Here is an 18488-nt window from a genome sequence, read left to right on the forward strand (position 1 = left end):
AAGTGGTTTATTTTTTGTGTACGTCAAAAAGAAAAAAAAAATGTATGATTATTGTAACTCAATGATGTTTGTTTGTTTGTTGTTGTTGTTGGTTTATTTTTTCTTGTGAACAAAAAGAGGAAATAAATCTAATTCAAATCAAAATCAAATCAAATCTGAAAATAGAAATAAAAAAGGAGTTCGGTTTCCGGAATTTTGTTAATATGCTAAAGAAATTGGTTCTTAATTCCTATGGTTCGTCTTTATAGTACGCAACTTTCTTTCATTTTCGGACTAAAGCACCTCACGTCCTTTTCGAATTTTGTCCTCTGCTGCTTTCCATAAAAGCCCCTGAACCGGATAATGACGCATGCTCGGAGCTTTCTCGCTAAGCCTCACGCGCACCAAACGCAGAACATTAGCACTTCGTTTGAGGGAAGTTAAATCATTTCCAACGGGGCAGAGGTGGGAGGCGGTAGTCGTGGCAGACTGCTGCCATATCAAGCTTCTGTTCCACTGTATGTATTGCACAGTATGCATTGCACATAGTAATGCTGGATTTCTAACAAGTGATGTTGTCATAGCGACAAAGTTGGCGTGACTTGTTGACAGGATCTCCATGCGATTGCCCTGTCGATAAGAGGGCATGACTATGAGTATCAAAGAAGTTTATCAACATGCAATGGATGTTTGTTCCAGGGGATCATTACCTGTTGAATTATCGCTCTTTGCTTGTTGGATGTGCTCACTGGGAAAGCTGGGGAGGAGGACTCGATCAACAGCCGTCGCAACGTCGTTCTGTTATACTCCAAAGTAACACAAAGAAGAGCAGCGCGAGGAGTTCATTAATGCAACCTTCTCAGGCCTACAATTGAATACCTCTGAAATCGTATGTAAATGAGTTGACGTTGATTGAATTAAATGGAACCGCGCACCTGACTACCAGTGACAGGTATCGCATATCAGCAAAACTTCAATCACCAAAATTGTGTCGCTCGATCCCGTCGTCGGATAGCGTGTGATTCAACAAAGAGGCTCACCGCTCTAGATGAGGTGTCGAAATGGCAACCGATAATTGTACCACCATGACAACGGGAGGGTGTGATGAAGATTACCCGAGTGAAGGTCGATATGTCTTTGGTTTGTTCTACGGATTTCTCAGTCTGCTTATTATCGCGAGTAACATAATTAACCTGATCACTCTGCCCCATGCACGAGCGAGTCTGGGCGCTAACACGGTGCTCTCCTTTCAAGCACTGGCTTTGGTCGACCTACTTACGGGGATTTTCGTTACCGGGAGGAACTTCCTTGAAGTCTTTTGCCCTTATATCAGTGGTCCATCCATACAGGCCACTGTCAAGCGGGTCAGCACCATACTCAGTGTGATGTGCATGAATTGGTCCATGCTCATACTGGGCTGCGTCAGCGCCAACCGCTACCTTGTCATCGCCAAACCCGTGACATACGGTATTTACATGACGCGCGGGAAAATGCTGGCATCCCTCCTCGTCGTCTGCTTGCTCGGTGCTGTCCATGCCATCGGGGGAAACATCCTGAGCTACAGCCAAACAAACCCTCCCTGCTATTACCACGTGGAATTCTGCGAGGGTATTTCACCGTCCTTCCTAGCACTTTACCTCGTGGTTCCCGTACTTGTCACGGTCGTCATCACATTCACCAACATCAAGCTCCTCTTCATCGTCGTCGACCACAAAAAGAGGTTACGGCGACAATCGATGATCGATATGAAAAGGTGTGATGCAAATCCCAAGTGCGAATCTGTGAGAAAAATGAAAGGCGTGAAGACGTTGCTGATTGTCACACTAGTGTTGTACATCTTTTACGCTCCCGCCATTATCTCGGACAGCTACTCGTTAGCATCAGGGAATCGTTTGCCCATGACAATGAACGAATTCTTTACAGCCCTACTCTTCTCGAACAGTTTTATGAATTCACTGGTATACCTCGGCACAATGCGCTCGTTCAGACGAGCGCTCAAGCAAACTTTTACTTGTCGCTGCTCAACGTCGACCAAACCGAGATATCCTCACTTGCGAATCACGTATGATAACTGATATAGGCCCCTAATCATTGGCATTAATTTGTTACTCCTATGCTGCTTGTTCTGAGAAAACAACGTATTAACGTAATGGTAACAACCGTATTTGCATCAGTCTATCCGGAAACGTTTTTCGGTGTGTAAATGCTGAAACATTATATTATTTATGTGAATGACAGTTTGCGACTGCATCGACGTCGGAGAGAAAAGATATATCTTTGAGCTAATGGCATTGGTATAGACGCTTGTATAAAATGACTTTCTTTCAGAGGCAGACGGTAAGCATAAGATAAAGAACGAAGGGAATTGAAGAAAGATACAATCACTGTTTTTATATTTAAGAGTACAATACTCGTGTAAAAATATATCGGTTACTGTGGTGAGTCTATAAGAGGATTGTCTATGATCCGACTCGACAGTATCATTGCGTAGCAGTCATTTCCTGTATAGATTGTGGCTTAGGATGACCATTAAGATATGCATCATTGTAGCGCACACGCACACATACGCACACACACACACATATTATATACTGGCATGGATCTTTGTTACGTTCTCATGTCAATCTGTAACAGTCCATTTTCATAATCGTTTTGGGGCAAATTTTAGTCTTTCAATTTTCCTTTCCAATTTCGTCTATTCAAATGAAAGTGCCTATTGTATTTTCCACTACATGTACACAGTCCTACGTCGGTGTCCCTTCCTCTGTTACGCACTCTGTGAACAAACATTGTAGATAGTATTACTGTAACTTATTTTTAGGTGTGTGTGTGTGTGTGTGTGTGTGGTTCACAAACTAAGTGAAGCAAAACACCGGGAGAGGACAACTGTTGTTTACACGGGACTCTTTTCACTACATTAGTTACATTATGGAATGACTAAAGACAATTCCATTTTGATGCAGTTAGGACGACTTAGCTTAAAAATAGAATGCTATCACAAAATACCCCTGCCTAATCTATAGTGAAAGGTTGAAAACATGAATTCTTTAGTTTTCCTTGTTCACTGTCCCCTCTGTATCCCCCTTTTTTCCCTCGGACGGATAAAGCACATCTTGCTCTTAAAAACACGTCTCTTCGAGAAATGTTCTTCATTTTGACTTTGAAGTAAGTGAGTTAAATTGGGCAGGAATGCCCATTCTTGTGGAGGAGGGTATGTCATAAAATGGAAAAAAAGTTAGTTCGTCCGTAACTAATTGGGACTGTGATTCTACAGTCAAGTTAAGATATTGCATGCTGAATGTTGACATTCTCTAAAAGGGTGTTGTGTATTTTGGCTCACACTTCTGTTGAATGACGCATGGTTTCCAAGCAGGAATCAAAGGATTAATTATGTTTACCCCGCTTGCCTTTACGCTGTATACGGACCTACGTTATCTTAAAGTTGGGGAAAATAGAGCTGCCTAATGGTTGTGACGCTGTTTACCAAATCGCATTTAATTTATGGAAACTTCCTTCTTTTTGTAGAGGTTTTTTGTTTAATCTTTTAATTACCCTTAATGATATGCGATTGTACCTATGGATACCTTCCCGCTGATTTGGCTATCTCGTAGTCTAAATAATTGTGCATTAATGTGTTTGTATTCATGGCATTATGATGCAGAATACTTTCATCGATTGAGGAAAGTTTTGTCACAACAAATCTATGTTTTAGTGATCCCAACGAGTCGATACGAGGCAGCGAAGGTGTGAAGTAATTGTTCGGCTCGCTTTTGAGAAAGTCCGCATTAGTGGACGAAAGCTAACTAGTCTGATATTTACTAGTGTATAAACATTAAGCTGAAACGTATCATTATATCCATCATTACCACCACCATGTATAACAGATGTGTTGAATCGGATTCCTGTATGAGCAATGTGGAGACTGTCATATTTTCGTTTGGATGTACACGTAACGAACGTATGAAATTCAGAAGACACAGTTTATATCGATTCAATCAACTAAACAGTATTCTCTAGGTATTCCGTCTTTTACCCTCAACAAACGAGTTGTATTAACGTATAATATACAGTACCGTGAGTCTATATTGGTTTGTCTCTTCGTGTCGAGTAGGTAAGGCGTATGTAACGATTATCGTCGATCCAAGAAGCTGTAGGTGGGTCAATATTATATTGAGCGTTTTCTCACGCAGTTCCTGGTACATTATTTTGTATAGCATGGAGTGCACCAGATAAAAGTCAAAGAATAACACAAGGTTTCCACCTCTGTAGCTTTTTTAGAAAACAATATCCGTGCCAAGAAATTTCACTCACACGATGTTGTAATTTTTGTGTTTGTTGCTTGTTTTTAAGAAATTAAATTCACTGTTTGTATCCACTTATATGTCATTTCATTGTCATATCTGTAATTATGTTCCTCAATGGGAGAAAAATGCAGAAGTTAGGCAAACAGTCAAGCAAACAAGCTCATATGATGACAGACCCAAATGCCTTGCTCATGATAAATGAGTGAACCACGGCGTACCATATACTGCACCCAATAATCTTGCTGTACGTTACCTGTGTCGGATAAAATAACAGACAACGTCAGATCGCCTGGCTCACTCATCACGTCAATTCAGTTTCTCATGACCAGAGGAGAGATTGCCTATATACCGGCGTCTCATAGATCTATTATAAATTCAGTACAGTGACTGGTGTTGTATGGAGACATACCTGTATAACGTGCAATACTCCACGTATGCTCATATTGCTAGAAAAAAAAAAAGCGCGTGCGGTTGGATCAAAGTCTGTGGTTTGATAAAAACAATAACTGGGATGTAGATTAAGAGGTATGCAGAATATCAACATTGATACAAGAGTAGATTACAGTAGGGTGATGATATTTGTTTGTTTTCACTTTTGATAGAATGCTTTGTAAATGTATTTTCTACCCTCTGAATTCCTTTCAGAATTAACAATCTAGAGATTTACAGGCAAGCCAACCGAAGACACTTGACTTTAGCAAAGAGCATAATGCACGTGATTATTAGTGATAACATTATTAATTTTTTATTTAAAAATTTGTAAATTCCGCCGATTCAAACTATCACTTATTATTTTATCTGAACTTAATGGCAAACTCACGGTTCTCTGTTTATAAAGCTGCCTTTTGTTCCTAAGTGGGCTTGAATATGGGATGGAGTTTTGATTCGCACAAAACAAAATCACACAGCAAGACAAAAGAATCGATAGTGATGCAGTCTAAAGAGTTATAATACACCCCACAACTTTTCACATCGTTGCAATAATGTCCGTGTAAACCACAAGGCTTCTCTTAACCAATGTGTCATCTTCTATTCTACTCTGGTTTCAAATTTCTCGTTTTCGTGTCGGGAGTCATGCGATGAAATGACATGCTATCTCTGGAGAAAACAAAGCCAAAAATATAACTGCCACCTCACAAATCGCTTCTGAGACATACAACACATGACATAAGTATTATACCTGAATATCCTACGTACAGTGTAGTATTATACCTGAATATCCTACGTACAGTGTAGTATTATACCTGACTATCCGGGTGCTGTTCGTTATTCCGAAGGTTCGCTAGTCCGAAGGTTCGTTATTCCGAAGGTTCGTTAATTCGAAACACACAGATTCTCTATACCTAGTGGTTCGTTAATCCGACAATGAAAAAAGGTGCGTTAATCCGAACATTTGTGGCGTTATTCCGAAGGTTCGTTATTCCGAAGATTTGTTGATCCGAAAATGAAATTCGGAATAACGAACCTTCGGAATAACGAATATTCGTACTGAAGAGCCTTCGGAATAACAAACCTTCCGCGGAATAACGAGCTGTAACCGAATATCCTACATACAGTGTAGTATTATAGGCCCTTTATACCTGATTATCCTACATACAATATAGTATGTATTATACCTGAATATCCTACATACAGTGTAGTATTATACCTGAAATTATCCTTCATACAGTGCAGTATTATACCTGAATATCCTACATATGATACAGTCTAGTATTATACCTGAATATCCTACTTACAGTGCAGTGCATACCTGAATATCCTACATACAGTGTAGTATTATACCTGAATATCCTACATACAGTGTAGTATTATACCTGAATATCCTACATACAGTGTAGTATTATACCTGAATATCCTACATACAGTGCAGTATACCTGAGTATCCTACATACAGTGTAGTATTATACCTGAGTATTCTACATACAGTGTAGTATTATACCTGAATATCCTACAAACAGTGTAGCATTATACCTGAATATACTACGTACAGTGTACAGGAATAACAAACCTTCCGCGGAATAACGAGCTGTAACCGAATATCCTACATACAGTGTAGTATTATAGGCCCTTTATACCTGATTATCCTACATACAATATAGTATGTATTATACCTGAATATCCTACATACAGTGTAGTATTATACCTGAAATTATCCTTCATACAGTGCAGTGCATACCTGAATATCCTACATACAGTCTAGTATTATACCTGAATATCCTACATACAGTGTAGTATTATACCTGAATATCCTACATACAGTGTAGTATTATACCTGAAATTATCCTTCATACAGTGCAGTATTATACCTGAATATCCTACATACAGTCTAGTATTATACCTGAATATCCTACTTACAGTGCAGTGCATACCTGAATATCCTACATACAGTGTAGTATTATACCTGAATATCCTACATACAGTGTAGTATTATACCTGAATATCCTACATACAGTGTAGTATTATACCTGAATATCCTACATACAGTGCAGTATCATACCTGAGTATCCTACATACAGTGTAGTATTATACCTGAGTATTCTACATACAGTGTAGTATTATACCTGAATATCCTACATACAGTGTAGCATTATACCTGAATATACTACGTACAGTGTAGTTGATGACATTTCTAGAGAGATGTTCGTACAGTGTATCAAACTTGTCTTGCCACCCCCACCCCCAAGAAAAAGAAAAGAAATATATGAAAGGGACACATAGTCCTTAACCCGTTTATATTAAATGGGTTAGTCAAATACCGGTTAGTGATTGGCTAAACACAGTCTCGTGATGGAGGTACATTCGTTATGTTCGCCCATGGGCGAGCATTCTTGTAATGTTCTCCCATGGGAAAACATTTTCACGTAGGGAGGTGTGCGAGAGTATTACCTCCCTGGTATTGCATAATACATTATATAGATGATGACTGGCGGGGGAGGGAACATACCAAACGTTTCACCCTCAGGGTTTGAAATGCTATTTCGGGAGGCTATAAGTCCCTCGACTTCGTCTCGAGACTTATAATCTCCCTCAATAGCATTTCAAACCCTTCGGGTGGAACATTCGGTATGTTCCCTCCCCCGCCAGTCATCATCTATATAATGTATTATGCAATACCAGTGAGGTGTTACTCTCGCACACCTCCCTGGTAATACACAGCATGCGACACTTCGTTACTAGGTCATTTTAAAGGGAGGGATGGTATAGTATTGGTTAAGGTGAGGATTTAGGTTTTGTTTTGATTTGTTTTTCATTCTTTTTGCGAGATAGTTAGAAACCACTTTATGAATGTTGAAGAGTATACAATTCTAAGAGGACTTCAAAGTTTATTTGTTGAAAATTGGTTTTGAAATGGCTGAGACATACATTTACAAAATAAAACAAAACAATCGTAAGAAAAGGTGGGTCCCACCTTTTAGTAGGTTGTCTTTGTTTTGGATATCTCAGCCATTTCAAGACCAAATTTCATCAAAGAAACTTTGAATTCCTCTTAGAATCATATGTTCTTTCATGTTTCATAAGAGATTTCTCATAAGTCCCTTACGAACGCCTTACAAACTCGAAGAGTTGTTCGTAAGAACGCCGTACGCATCTCCATTCGTAAGGCATTCTTACGAAAGACGTAAGATCCCTCTATGAACGACTTGAGGCGTTCTTACAATCATCGTAAGGATTTAAGGCTTCTAGAATAGTCTCTCGACTCTACAAAATCTTGCGTGTTCTTACGATGTTCGTACGACGTTCGTCCGGCCGCCTTACGAAGAGAGGGTTTCGTACGAAGTTAAAAAAATCTTGGACAAGACCATCGACCAGGCTACGAACTTACGAACGGTCTACGAACGGTCTACGAACGCTGGTTTCATACGACCTTCTCAAGAAGATCTTACGAAAATGTCTAAAATCGTTCGTACGACGTTCGTAGCAGTTCTTAATGGTTGTAACCGAGCCATTATTAGCAGTCATGTTCATCACGGTGGTGTCATGGACCTCAATGATACTGCTATTAGCTTAGTGTTGAACTTTCAGAAAGCAGGGAGAATAATTGCTACCCTTAACATATGTCAGTATCAAGTTGATGGAATGTGTAATTTTCATGAAAATGAATTTTTGTGGAATTCCCTTTATATTTTTCTTTATATTGTTGTCCACACATACGTCATAATCTCTAGTAGTCTTCTCATCCAGCGGTTCCAACACCAAAACTTTAAAAACTCATAACTTTTGCATCGATTGTCCGATTTTTCTCAACCTTTCACTGATGTGTGCTGCTTTCACTCATTCCACATTTCTCTGGGGTCATCCCTCAAGACCGACACTCACGAGTCACATAGCTCACGAGTTCAACATTGAAAAGAGGTCTATGAGTCATACAGCTCACGAGTCGTATAGCCCACGAATTCGACACTAGGTGAAAAACAGCCCACGAGTTCGACAGATACAACACGGGACTTAACGCGTCGGTCTCGTGGGCCTTGTTAGCCTAGTGTCAAACTCATGCTGGGGCTTACTTGTGAGCTGTATAACTATGGCTGTATGACTCGTGAGCTCTTTGACTCGCGGGCTGTATGACTCGTGAGGTCTGTGACTCGTGGGCTGTATGGCTCACGGGTGTCGGTCTCATGACGTGCACCCATTTCTCTTGGGGTTTGGGTTCCCTTTAAAGATTACATAGAGGTTTGGTTTTGTATCTAAAAATAACAAAGACTTAACTTTCGGGCGATAAGGATCACAAAAAATGGTATTTTAACGAAATAAAATCTGATGACATTGAGCATTGATAAGTATGACCAATGTCAAATCTCCCTTCAAGTACTTACACCCATAGTTGTATTGTCTTGTTTTTGACATAACAGGACTTGATATCCGACCCTCTCTATGCAGAATATAGAGTACTGCACCACAATCGATCTAAATGGTGGCGTTGATGAGAATTCTGATATGTTCATCAAGATTTACGAGCTGTTTTCCTACGAAGAGTTTGCGGATATTGATTGAGGTTGAGTGTCATTGTATTAGTGTTGCCCTTGAGATATGCGTGTATATGTGCATGTGTTGATAATTTGTGTGTGTGTGTGTGTGTGTGTGTGTGTGTGTGTATGTGATGGCAATGTGATACGTCTCGCTTTTTAAAGGAACTATGCAATGCAAATGCATGTTGAGTTGTATTGATTCATTACGCCCTGACCATCACTCATGTGGCCAAAAGAATGTCTGAATCATTATGTGCCATAATTGTCTTCATGATAATCTTCTTACTATTTTTCTTCAGTTTTCTCCCAAACCAAGATTCTGTCAGTGACATCATCTGTCAATCACTGGTAAAGAACTGCTATGATTAACAAAAATACAACGGAATACACCTTCCCCTATAGACATGGCATAACTTGCATGTTTTCATGTTACTGATATGATTAACAAAAGATATTTGATACGACATGATGTGATTTGATTCGATTTTCTGCATTCAAAAACACCCCAGGGCCGGTGAGGTGAGTCCCCCCCCCCCCCCCACACACACACTTTTTTTGCACCATACATAGGAATAAGTAGGGTGTCACCACTTCGCCCCCCCCCCCCCACTTTTTTCAACCCGGAAGTGGCACTAGAATTAGAATGAAACCTTGAAGTATGAGCGCGGTAAGGCCTTTGTTTTGACCCTTTTTTGTATTCATTTATTTATTTTTTGCTTGTCAGCCGAAGAAACCCGGAAGTGGCATTAGAAGTAGTTGTGAAGACCCCCCCTCCCCCCTTTTTTTTTTTTTTTTTTTTTTTTTTTGCTTGTTAGTTGATGAAACCGGCACACTTTTGAAAACGTTGAGCCGGCCATGCACACTTCATAAACTTAACGTTCTGTAATGGATAACTTGAAATGAATACGATGTATTCCTACTAAATTCCATGTAACAACACAAAAGAATCAGTTCCTAGAATACGCGTGAGAGAAGTTAAAAGGTGAAGGCAACCAACGTTATTTTGAGCGATTGCTTGAATTCTGACGGTGGACTCCAGGAAACAAATTTTAACAATACACGTACATGTCACAGAGCTAGAAGTTACACAAAGTCATAGTTTTCTATGTCACCATGAGGAAGAGAAGCCAGCATTCAAAAGACAGAGCATAATTTGCATGTTTCAATGTTACTAATATGATTAACAAAAGATCCAAAAATATTGGAGGTCTGTCTCGGGGAAAGTGCATTGCAATGTCTTTGTCAATCGTATCATTTTTTTTTTAAACTAGTGATTGACAAAATGATGTCGTAGACGGAATCTAGGTCTTTGAATCAACACAAATCAACAATGTTTATGCATTGCATAGTCCCTCTATAGACTCATGTCTATTCGTCCATACTGTACCCCCTCCCTCCCCCCCCCCTCTCTCTCTCTCTCTCTCTCTTTCTCTCTCCCTCTTTCTATTAGTTATCGTATACGCCTTGAACGGCGTCATTTTGGCTTTACAAAAATGTATGTGTCTGGGTTCCTGCACTTTTACCGAATGAATATCAGAGAATTAAATGCATCCTTTATAACAGCCCGGGCATTTGGATCACCTAAGACTTCTCTCCTAGTCTTGACCGACAGAAAGTAACTTCATATTGCCCTAATATCTTTTGATTTCCTCAGACAATAGAAGAAAAGTGATATCTAATAATGGTTCTTTCAAATACACTGTAATTCGATATCTTTAAGGAAATCTAATGTATTTTAACTTCAATTTCTGCTGACATATAGATGCAAACTATATTGGTGTCAATTCCAAAGTATTTCGACTGAGATTCAGTTGATTAACATTAATTGATCTAATTTGGTCTGATATAATTTGATTTACTATTTCTGCCTTTGGAACCACACAACATTTCATTCTTTATTTCCTTTCATTCCTTTCATTCCTTTTTTGAACAAACTAAACATTCATGAATGGACTATTTTAACAAAAGGAAATACGAGTGTATTCCTAAATAATTCCATGCAGCAGAACAAATGAATCAAATCATAGAACACGCACGAGAGAAGTTAAAAAGTGCAGGCAGCCATCATTATTTTGAGCAATTGCTCGATTCTGACGCCTAGACTCTGGAAAAACAAATTTTGACAATATCTATCCCACAACGGACAGTTACACAAAGACACATTCTCAATAATTTCATAAGGGAAAGAAACCGGCATTCAATAGGTGGTGAGTGGGAGAGGAAAACAGCATGCATGAGCTGGAAATAAAATGGAGTGCCGGTAATCAATGCCAGTATGTTTGCGTGTTGCTTTATTGGTCGAATTGTCTTCAGTGTTTTCTACGTAAGTTTGCGAGTGCGTGTGCACTTTATGTAAATCCATGCCAGGAGACATTATTCTCGGGCATAATTGCCCATTGAATGGGTCTAAATATATCTAGACTTCGAGAATCAGTTTTGAAAAGTATAAAGTAGTGACAATCAACGTTGATGATCACACGTAAATGTAAACACTTGATCAAAGTGGTCTGTAGTGATTGATCACTTCTCTTGACATCGCTTGAGGAAACCATTCAACGATACCAGGAAGTGATAATAAAAGGTCTGTCTCTTTCTATGGAGGCAAGAATTCTCGTGATGAATCATTATTTTTTTTTCTCTTTTTCAGTTCGGCAGAATTTCAGACTCTCTCGGTATCTATGAGCATCGACAGTATGCCTTTATGTGTTTGATTCCTGTGATGTGCACCCACGCCCCCATTATACGCGCGCTCATTCACGTACTCACTCGAGCTCAACTCTCATTCTTCTAGGGAAACCGGGGCAAAGAGGAACACAGCGCAAAGTGAAACACCCCCACTAAACCTATATAATATTCAGTCTTGAATTTAAAGCTCATGCACCAAGATCCCTCTAGGGATGCTACATCTTTTGATATCAGAGCTGTGTAAATAAATAATTGTATGTGTGTCTTCAGGGAAAATATCTGTTTTGCATACCTCAAAACCAACAATTGATGATTATATATTTTATGCCAAATTATTATGCTTATCTGAAATAGTAACTCGAAAACCATGGTAAAAACGTTGCATGGATTTCAATTCAATTCAATTCAGTTCAAAATGATTTTATTTCCATATAAAGTAATACAAAGTAATTTAAGCTTCCATAAATCGTGATATCACGGCTAGCAAATGATGGCCGACGTCACAGTGCTGCATGTTGATAAAATTATACATGGTTGGGGCAAAGTGGACGGGACAAGGTGGAACATATTAACTAATGGACTTGTGGGTAAAATGAAGTTTGGTGCGTTTCCACGCACGCCCCATGCATTGCGTTTTGCCTTCCATTTTGCCCCAATGGTCTGGGACAAAGTGGAATTTTCATACTTTTTTCAAATTCACAGTAATTGATAAAACTGATAATTTGAAAACAAATTTTACTGCCATTTGTTAGCGGTAGTCCTCAGGTAATAGTATAAACAAACAAAAAAATCTTGTTTTACTCTGCTTTCAATTCCCATTTTGGCTTGACAAACATTTTTGGTCCACTTTGCCCCGGGTTCCTACTTCGCGCGTCAACTGACATTCATGTCCCCGGCATTCAGTTCAAGTTGATTCATTTTAACTCGTTGGGGAGGGACTGATTTTACTACAACACGCATTTTCCCATAGACACATGCCCGAGTATACTTGGAATGAGTCTTCAACGGGTTAATGAGGCATGGATAGATAGCAATGTTTACATCAACTATTCTCAAGAGCTCTGAGTATGAATGTCAAGATGCCAAACATTCTACTGTATAATGCATATGATGAAGGATTTGGACTCACTTGTATCATTATTGGTGATACCAATGCAAAGCGCAATTGAAAATGTACAATTAATGTATGTGATGGAAATGCGCATATAGACATGTATATATGCATTATATATATATGTACATAAATATATACATATATTTTATATATATATGTATATTATAAATATATACATATATATATATATATATATATATATATATATATATATATATATATATATGTGTGTGTGTGTGTGCGCGTGTGTGTGTGTGTGTGTGTGTGTGTGTGTGTGTGTGTATGTGTTATAATTACTATCATTATCAGTGGCGGATCCATATCATTATCAGTGGCGGATCCAGAGGGGGGCGCAACCGGCGCACGCCCCCCCTTTAATTTTCGTTAAAAACAAAGAAAATAAAAAGAAAATACTGCAATGAAACCCGGAAGTGGCACCAGAAATATTAGTCACGCCCCCCCCCCCCTTTACAGAATTCCTGGATCCGCCCCTGATTATAGACCTTTACCATTCTGTCAGTATCTTAGGCGAGGATTTGAACTTCAAAACATTTTGTAGCATCCCGAGTTGCGCCCTTGATTTCCAGAGACTTTGAAAACCGAAACAAATTGCCTCTACATGAAAAAAGCTGAAAGCCATAAACTTGTCTGCAGCAGGTTGTTTTTGTCAGTGTTTGTGATTATTAACTGGCATATAATCTGAATAATTCTTATGTGGTAAAAATAGGATTGCACAATTCATGTACTAAAAAACCCCCAAAGCCCAGGAAAAATTCGAAACCGAAAGTATACAACGAAAGAAACACAAAATTGTAAACGGAACTTTACCACAGCATGGTATTCAGGAAGCATTAAAAAGGCAGACTGGCCACCGTACTTCTCAGACTCTGTTGCCATCACTCAATCATTGAAAATGTTTTCCTTTTCCTTATTAACAAACAGACATTGAAGCACAAGATTTTTCCTCAACGATGACAATGGGTACTGGCACAGTAGACCTATAACATAAGGCATTCAGAAAGCATAAATTCGTTAAGTCATAATTCACTTTAGATGATACCCTTAGCATCGGGTTCATCGTCCGCATTTTAAAGGGATCGTACAGTTTTGGTTGAGACTTAACTTCAGGTTTTTATCATTTTTTGGTGAGATAGTGAGAAACCTCTTGTGAAATATGAAAGAGCATGTAATTCCAAGAGGATTTCAACATTTTATTTGATTAGAATTGATTTTGAAATGGCTGAGATATCCAAAACAGAGTGACCCTAATAAATTGAAAATGAACTTTGAAATCCTCTTCAAATGGTATACTCTGTACTATTTCATAAGTGTTTTCTTGGTATCTCGCAAAAAACTTATATATAAAAGCCCAATTTTCATCTCCACCAATACTGTACCATCCCTTTCATGTTTGCATTGTATTTGTTGAGTGTATTATACTGTATATATTTATTCAAAACATGATAAAAAATAGCAAGAGATTTTAGAAATCAGGTTCACGAACATAACCAGTTTCGCGGGAAAGCAAAATGTTTCTACTTTTATGAACACTTTTGATGTGTGACAGCGATCAAACTTGTTCATAGTAAACTAATTTAATTTAATTAATGTGCTATTGTATATACTTACTGTTTTTGCAATGAACTTAAGAAGTCAGGCTGGTGAACATGTTTCGAACACTGAAAAAGAAATCAAATTTATAGGCCTACCTCGATTTGACTCGAGAATAGAGAATGTATCTTGCCCTTTGCCGAATGAGCATAACGTAGACATGGCCACATATTGGCAAGATTTCAAATACACAACAGGATGGGATTGGCTTTACAGACTGGAAAAGTTGCAAAGCTATTATTGTGACCCTGCATCACAAAACCAAAAAAGTCACTAGATATGAATTATTAGGTAAGGGCATATTCTGAAAGAACAGACTCTAAAGCTAGGCTGACACTTGCACGACTTTTGGCCACGATTTTGTCGTGGCAATTCGTGCCATTTTGGGGCACGAACTGGGAGGCTCCCGCACTGTTCACGACCACTTCACGAATATATAGTTCACGGCGAGTTCACGACGAGTTCACGAATAGTTCACGAATGCGTGCCCATCAGTGTCCACATTTACACGAACTGGCACGACGAGTTCACGCATAGTTTGCGCATAGTTTGCGCATAGTTTACGCACTATCCGCATTGGCACGACGAGTTTGTGCAATTCGGACGGTGTCGTGCCGACTTGGGCACGCCATGTAAAAAGGGGGCCTCCCCAACCCCTGGTCATTTTTGGATTGGCTGTGGAAGAGACAACATGCTGAATGCCAGAGACACAATCATTGCAGAGAAGAGAAGATGTCTATACCTGGCAGCTGCTCTAGGGCTATTCTCCGAAAAAGTGTGCAATTACAGTACGATTGTACAAATGACAAAAATTCAACATCAAAGATTTCATTCATGTTTTATCAATTCAGAAAGTTTGATTCCTTAGGAATACAAAACAATCAATGGGTGATCTTTGAAAGCTCATATTTTTTCTAGAAACATTTCCAAACGCAGAGTCCTTTTTTACATGTTAGTACCATATATCAGATACGTTACCAGAGGTAACATCTTAGAAAATCGTTGATTGTCTGCTTATTTCTCGCTTTGAAATGCAATGCTTATGTCAAACTACAAGCTTAAACATAAACAAACGTCATGAAAACATTTTGCAGTCAGCCGTGATCTAATGTGTAATAAAAATGATCCTGATTTATAAAGTGAAGGCTAAATAAAAAGCAAGAAAATGAATATATTTCGACTTAAAATATGTTACCCTAATTCAACTTTGTACCTGCATTTGAATTATATCAATAATCTTATTGATTATGTATGAAACATCATTAATAAGTATTACACTTCTCATAAATAACAAATACCAGGTAACATCTCTGCCAGATTAAATACATTCTGGATCGGAAGAAGAACGGTGTGTGGTAACGTATCTGACGCATCAAAAGTTCCGTTAGCATACGTTTCAGACCAAACACCAATCATGCCAATGAATTCATTTTAACTTGTAAGAACATCACAATGTGACTATTTTCGTTAAAACACAGCACTTCTAAACGTTAAAAAAATGATTTCGTCATAGGTAGGAGATTAGATAACCCTTCGACAAAACTTTGAATAATACGTGAAATACGAGAACCAAACAAACACAAATCCACAATACTTTTTATCTCATATAGTTCCGAAATTTTGTAATTACATGGAAGACGGTAAAAATGAAGTTGGAAAAGATTTCTATGCACATGATACGCACAAATTCAATTTTCCTTTGTTCCTGTCCGTAATGAATTAGGTCTCACGAATTAGTCCATGGGCCAAGAGCCGAAAAATGGGTTGTTGGTACCATCTGAGGTGGCAAAACCTTTTTGGTGTCAGTTTGTTTGTCGGGCATAGATATGCTTATCAAGCTATGATAGCATTTCCAAATGAGTAGCTTAGTCATAATAAATGAATTGTTAACCAATTTGGTCTCGTTTTTATATCCCTATACTTCTGAATCGAAACTAAACCGCTATACAAAGAAGAGCACCGCCTTCTGTATGTCCACAGGTGTTCTGTTGTAAACGCGGTGCGCTTAGTCTTTATTCAAGGCAGCGAAGGGAATATCCAAAGGGTTATGATGTCCACAGCTGTCACGCGGTGCGCTTAGTCTTTATCTAGACCAATGTACCGTTATCATATCTAAAGTTCCTCATAAAAGGGATTATCTATACTGTTTTATACTACCCTATCAACAAATATATCAGTTTTAAACAAAAATCACTCTGTTCATTTACAATATCATTCATTATAATGTATCGTAGTGTATCGGTACATTGTTTTTGCATTATCTTATATTGTTGGAGGGAAATAAAGCGACATTGGCGTGGTATCAGCGTTTTCACCGTAGCGTTTTCGCGGGAAAATGATAAATAATTGAAAGATACGGTAAAATTCACGAGGAATTGCTTTTGTTGTTGTTGTTGTTTTTAGATAAAAGGATATACACTGTATCATACGCTTTGGATATTCCCTTCGCCGTCTAGAATAAAGACTAAGCGCTGTGGACATCATAACCTTTGGATATTCCCTTCGCTGCCTTGAATAAAGACTAAGCGCACCGCGTTTACAATAGAACACCTGTGAACATACCATAGAGCTGCATTTTACAGCTCTATGGAACATACAGAAGACAGTGCTCTTCTTTGTATAGCGGTTAGTTTCGATTCAGAAGTATAGAGATATAACAACGAGACCAAATTGGTTAAAAATTCATTTACTATGACTAAGCTACTCATTTGGAAATGCTATCATAGCTTGATAAGCATATCTATGCCCGACAAACAAAATGACACCAAAAAGGTTTTGCCACCTCAGATGGTACCAATATCTGGCCTGGCCCATGGACTAAATCGACAAACGATGGTAACTTATCTGACAAAGCATTTATGTTTATTGACACATTTAACTACCGATTTACATCAAACCCAGATCACTCAATCATGTGATTAAAAGAAACCTGATGCAAAACGCTAGACGTCATTAATCCTATGGTCATTTTCAGAGCATTGTGCAACCAAGGAAGTGCTCTTGACTTTAAACATAATACTGAGCGCATTTTATGTAGATAAGATGCAAAATTATAATGAACAAAGGGAAAGAGCGTTCCTGTAGCCTCGTTTGCTGTGAAGTTGACAGCATAAGGTGGGTACCAGGCTTCAGCCCTTAAAAGTCCTAAGTTGATTTCTACAGACACAAATTTATTGTGGTATACAAAACGCTCATACACACACACACACAACCTCAACAAAGCAGAAATAAAATGGATTTCTAACATAAGTATATCTGACGTCACTTTTTGTAAATGCCATAAATCTAAGGGATAATATTATAGTTCTGGTTTAGATGAGGATTCAGTTTTTAACCTTTTGCAAGATAATCAAAATCCACCTATACTTACGAAAAGTTTATTTGATGAAAATCGGTTTAGAAGTAGCTGAGATGTCCATAATAAAGTAAAAGGAAGATGTTCAAATAAAAGTAGATCGGCCATCACATTTTGTTAGGACCTCTTTCTTTTACTTTATTTTGGATATCTTGGCCACTTCAAAACCAATTTTTCATTAAATAAACTTTTAATTCCTTTTAGAACTGCATGTTTTCTTATCAAGTCGTATAGAGCACAATGTCAACCGGTTTGCTGCACGATACATTTCATTGGTAACGTATCTGACATGTTTGATGGTAACGTAGATGGGCCGTTACCGTTCTCACACTATTATTTACAAAATATTAATTTTCTTGAGCAATTTCTGTTGTGTGATTAATTATTACCTTAAGTATTCAAAAGTGCCGGAGCTTTGCTTTCATATAACATCATACTTTTTTTCTAAATGAAGCAAATTTTAAGTAACGTAC

The 18488-nt window shown here is 38.3% G+C and overlaps 1 protein-coding gene across 1 annotated transcript in view; it reads left to right on the forward strand.

Annotated features, from left to right (window-relative positions):
• The first annotated feature begins 1064 nt into the window (after positions 1-1064).
• LOC139724019 (uncharacterized) overlaps positions 1065-18488 on the forward strand; it is a 31266-nt gene continuing 13842 nt past the window's right edge. The window contains exon 1 of the mRNA XM_071635217.1: positions 1065-1760. Within this exon, the coding sequence (XP_071491318.1) occupies positions 1065-1760 (696 nt within the window). The remainder of the gene's footprint in view (positions 1761-18488) is intronic.

Source organism: Diadema antillarum, unplaced genomic scaffold, assembly GCF_040938485.1.
Source record: "Diadema antillarum isolate AM-2024a unplaced genomic scaffold, OU_Dant_1.0 scf00000205, whole genome shotgun sequence".
NCBI lineage: Eukaryota > Metazoa > Echinodermata > Echinoidea > Diadematoida > Diadematidae > Diadema > Diadema antillarum.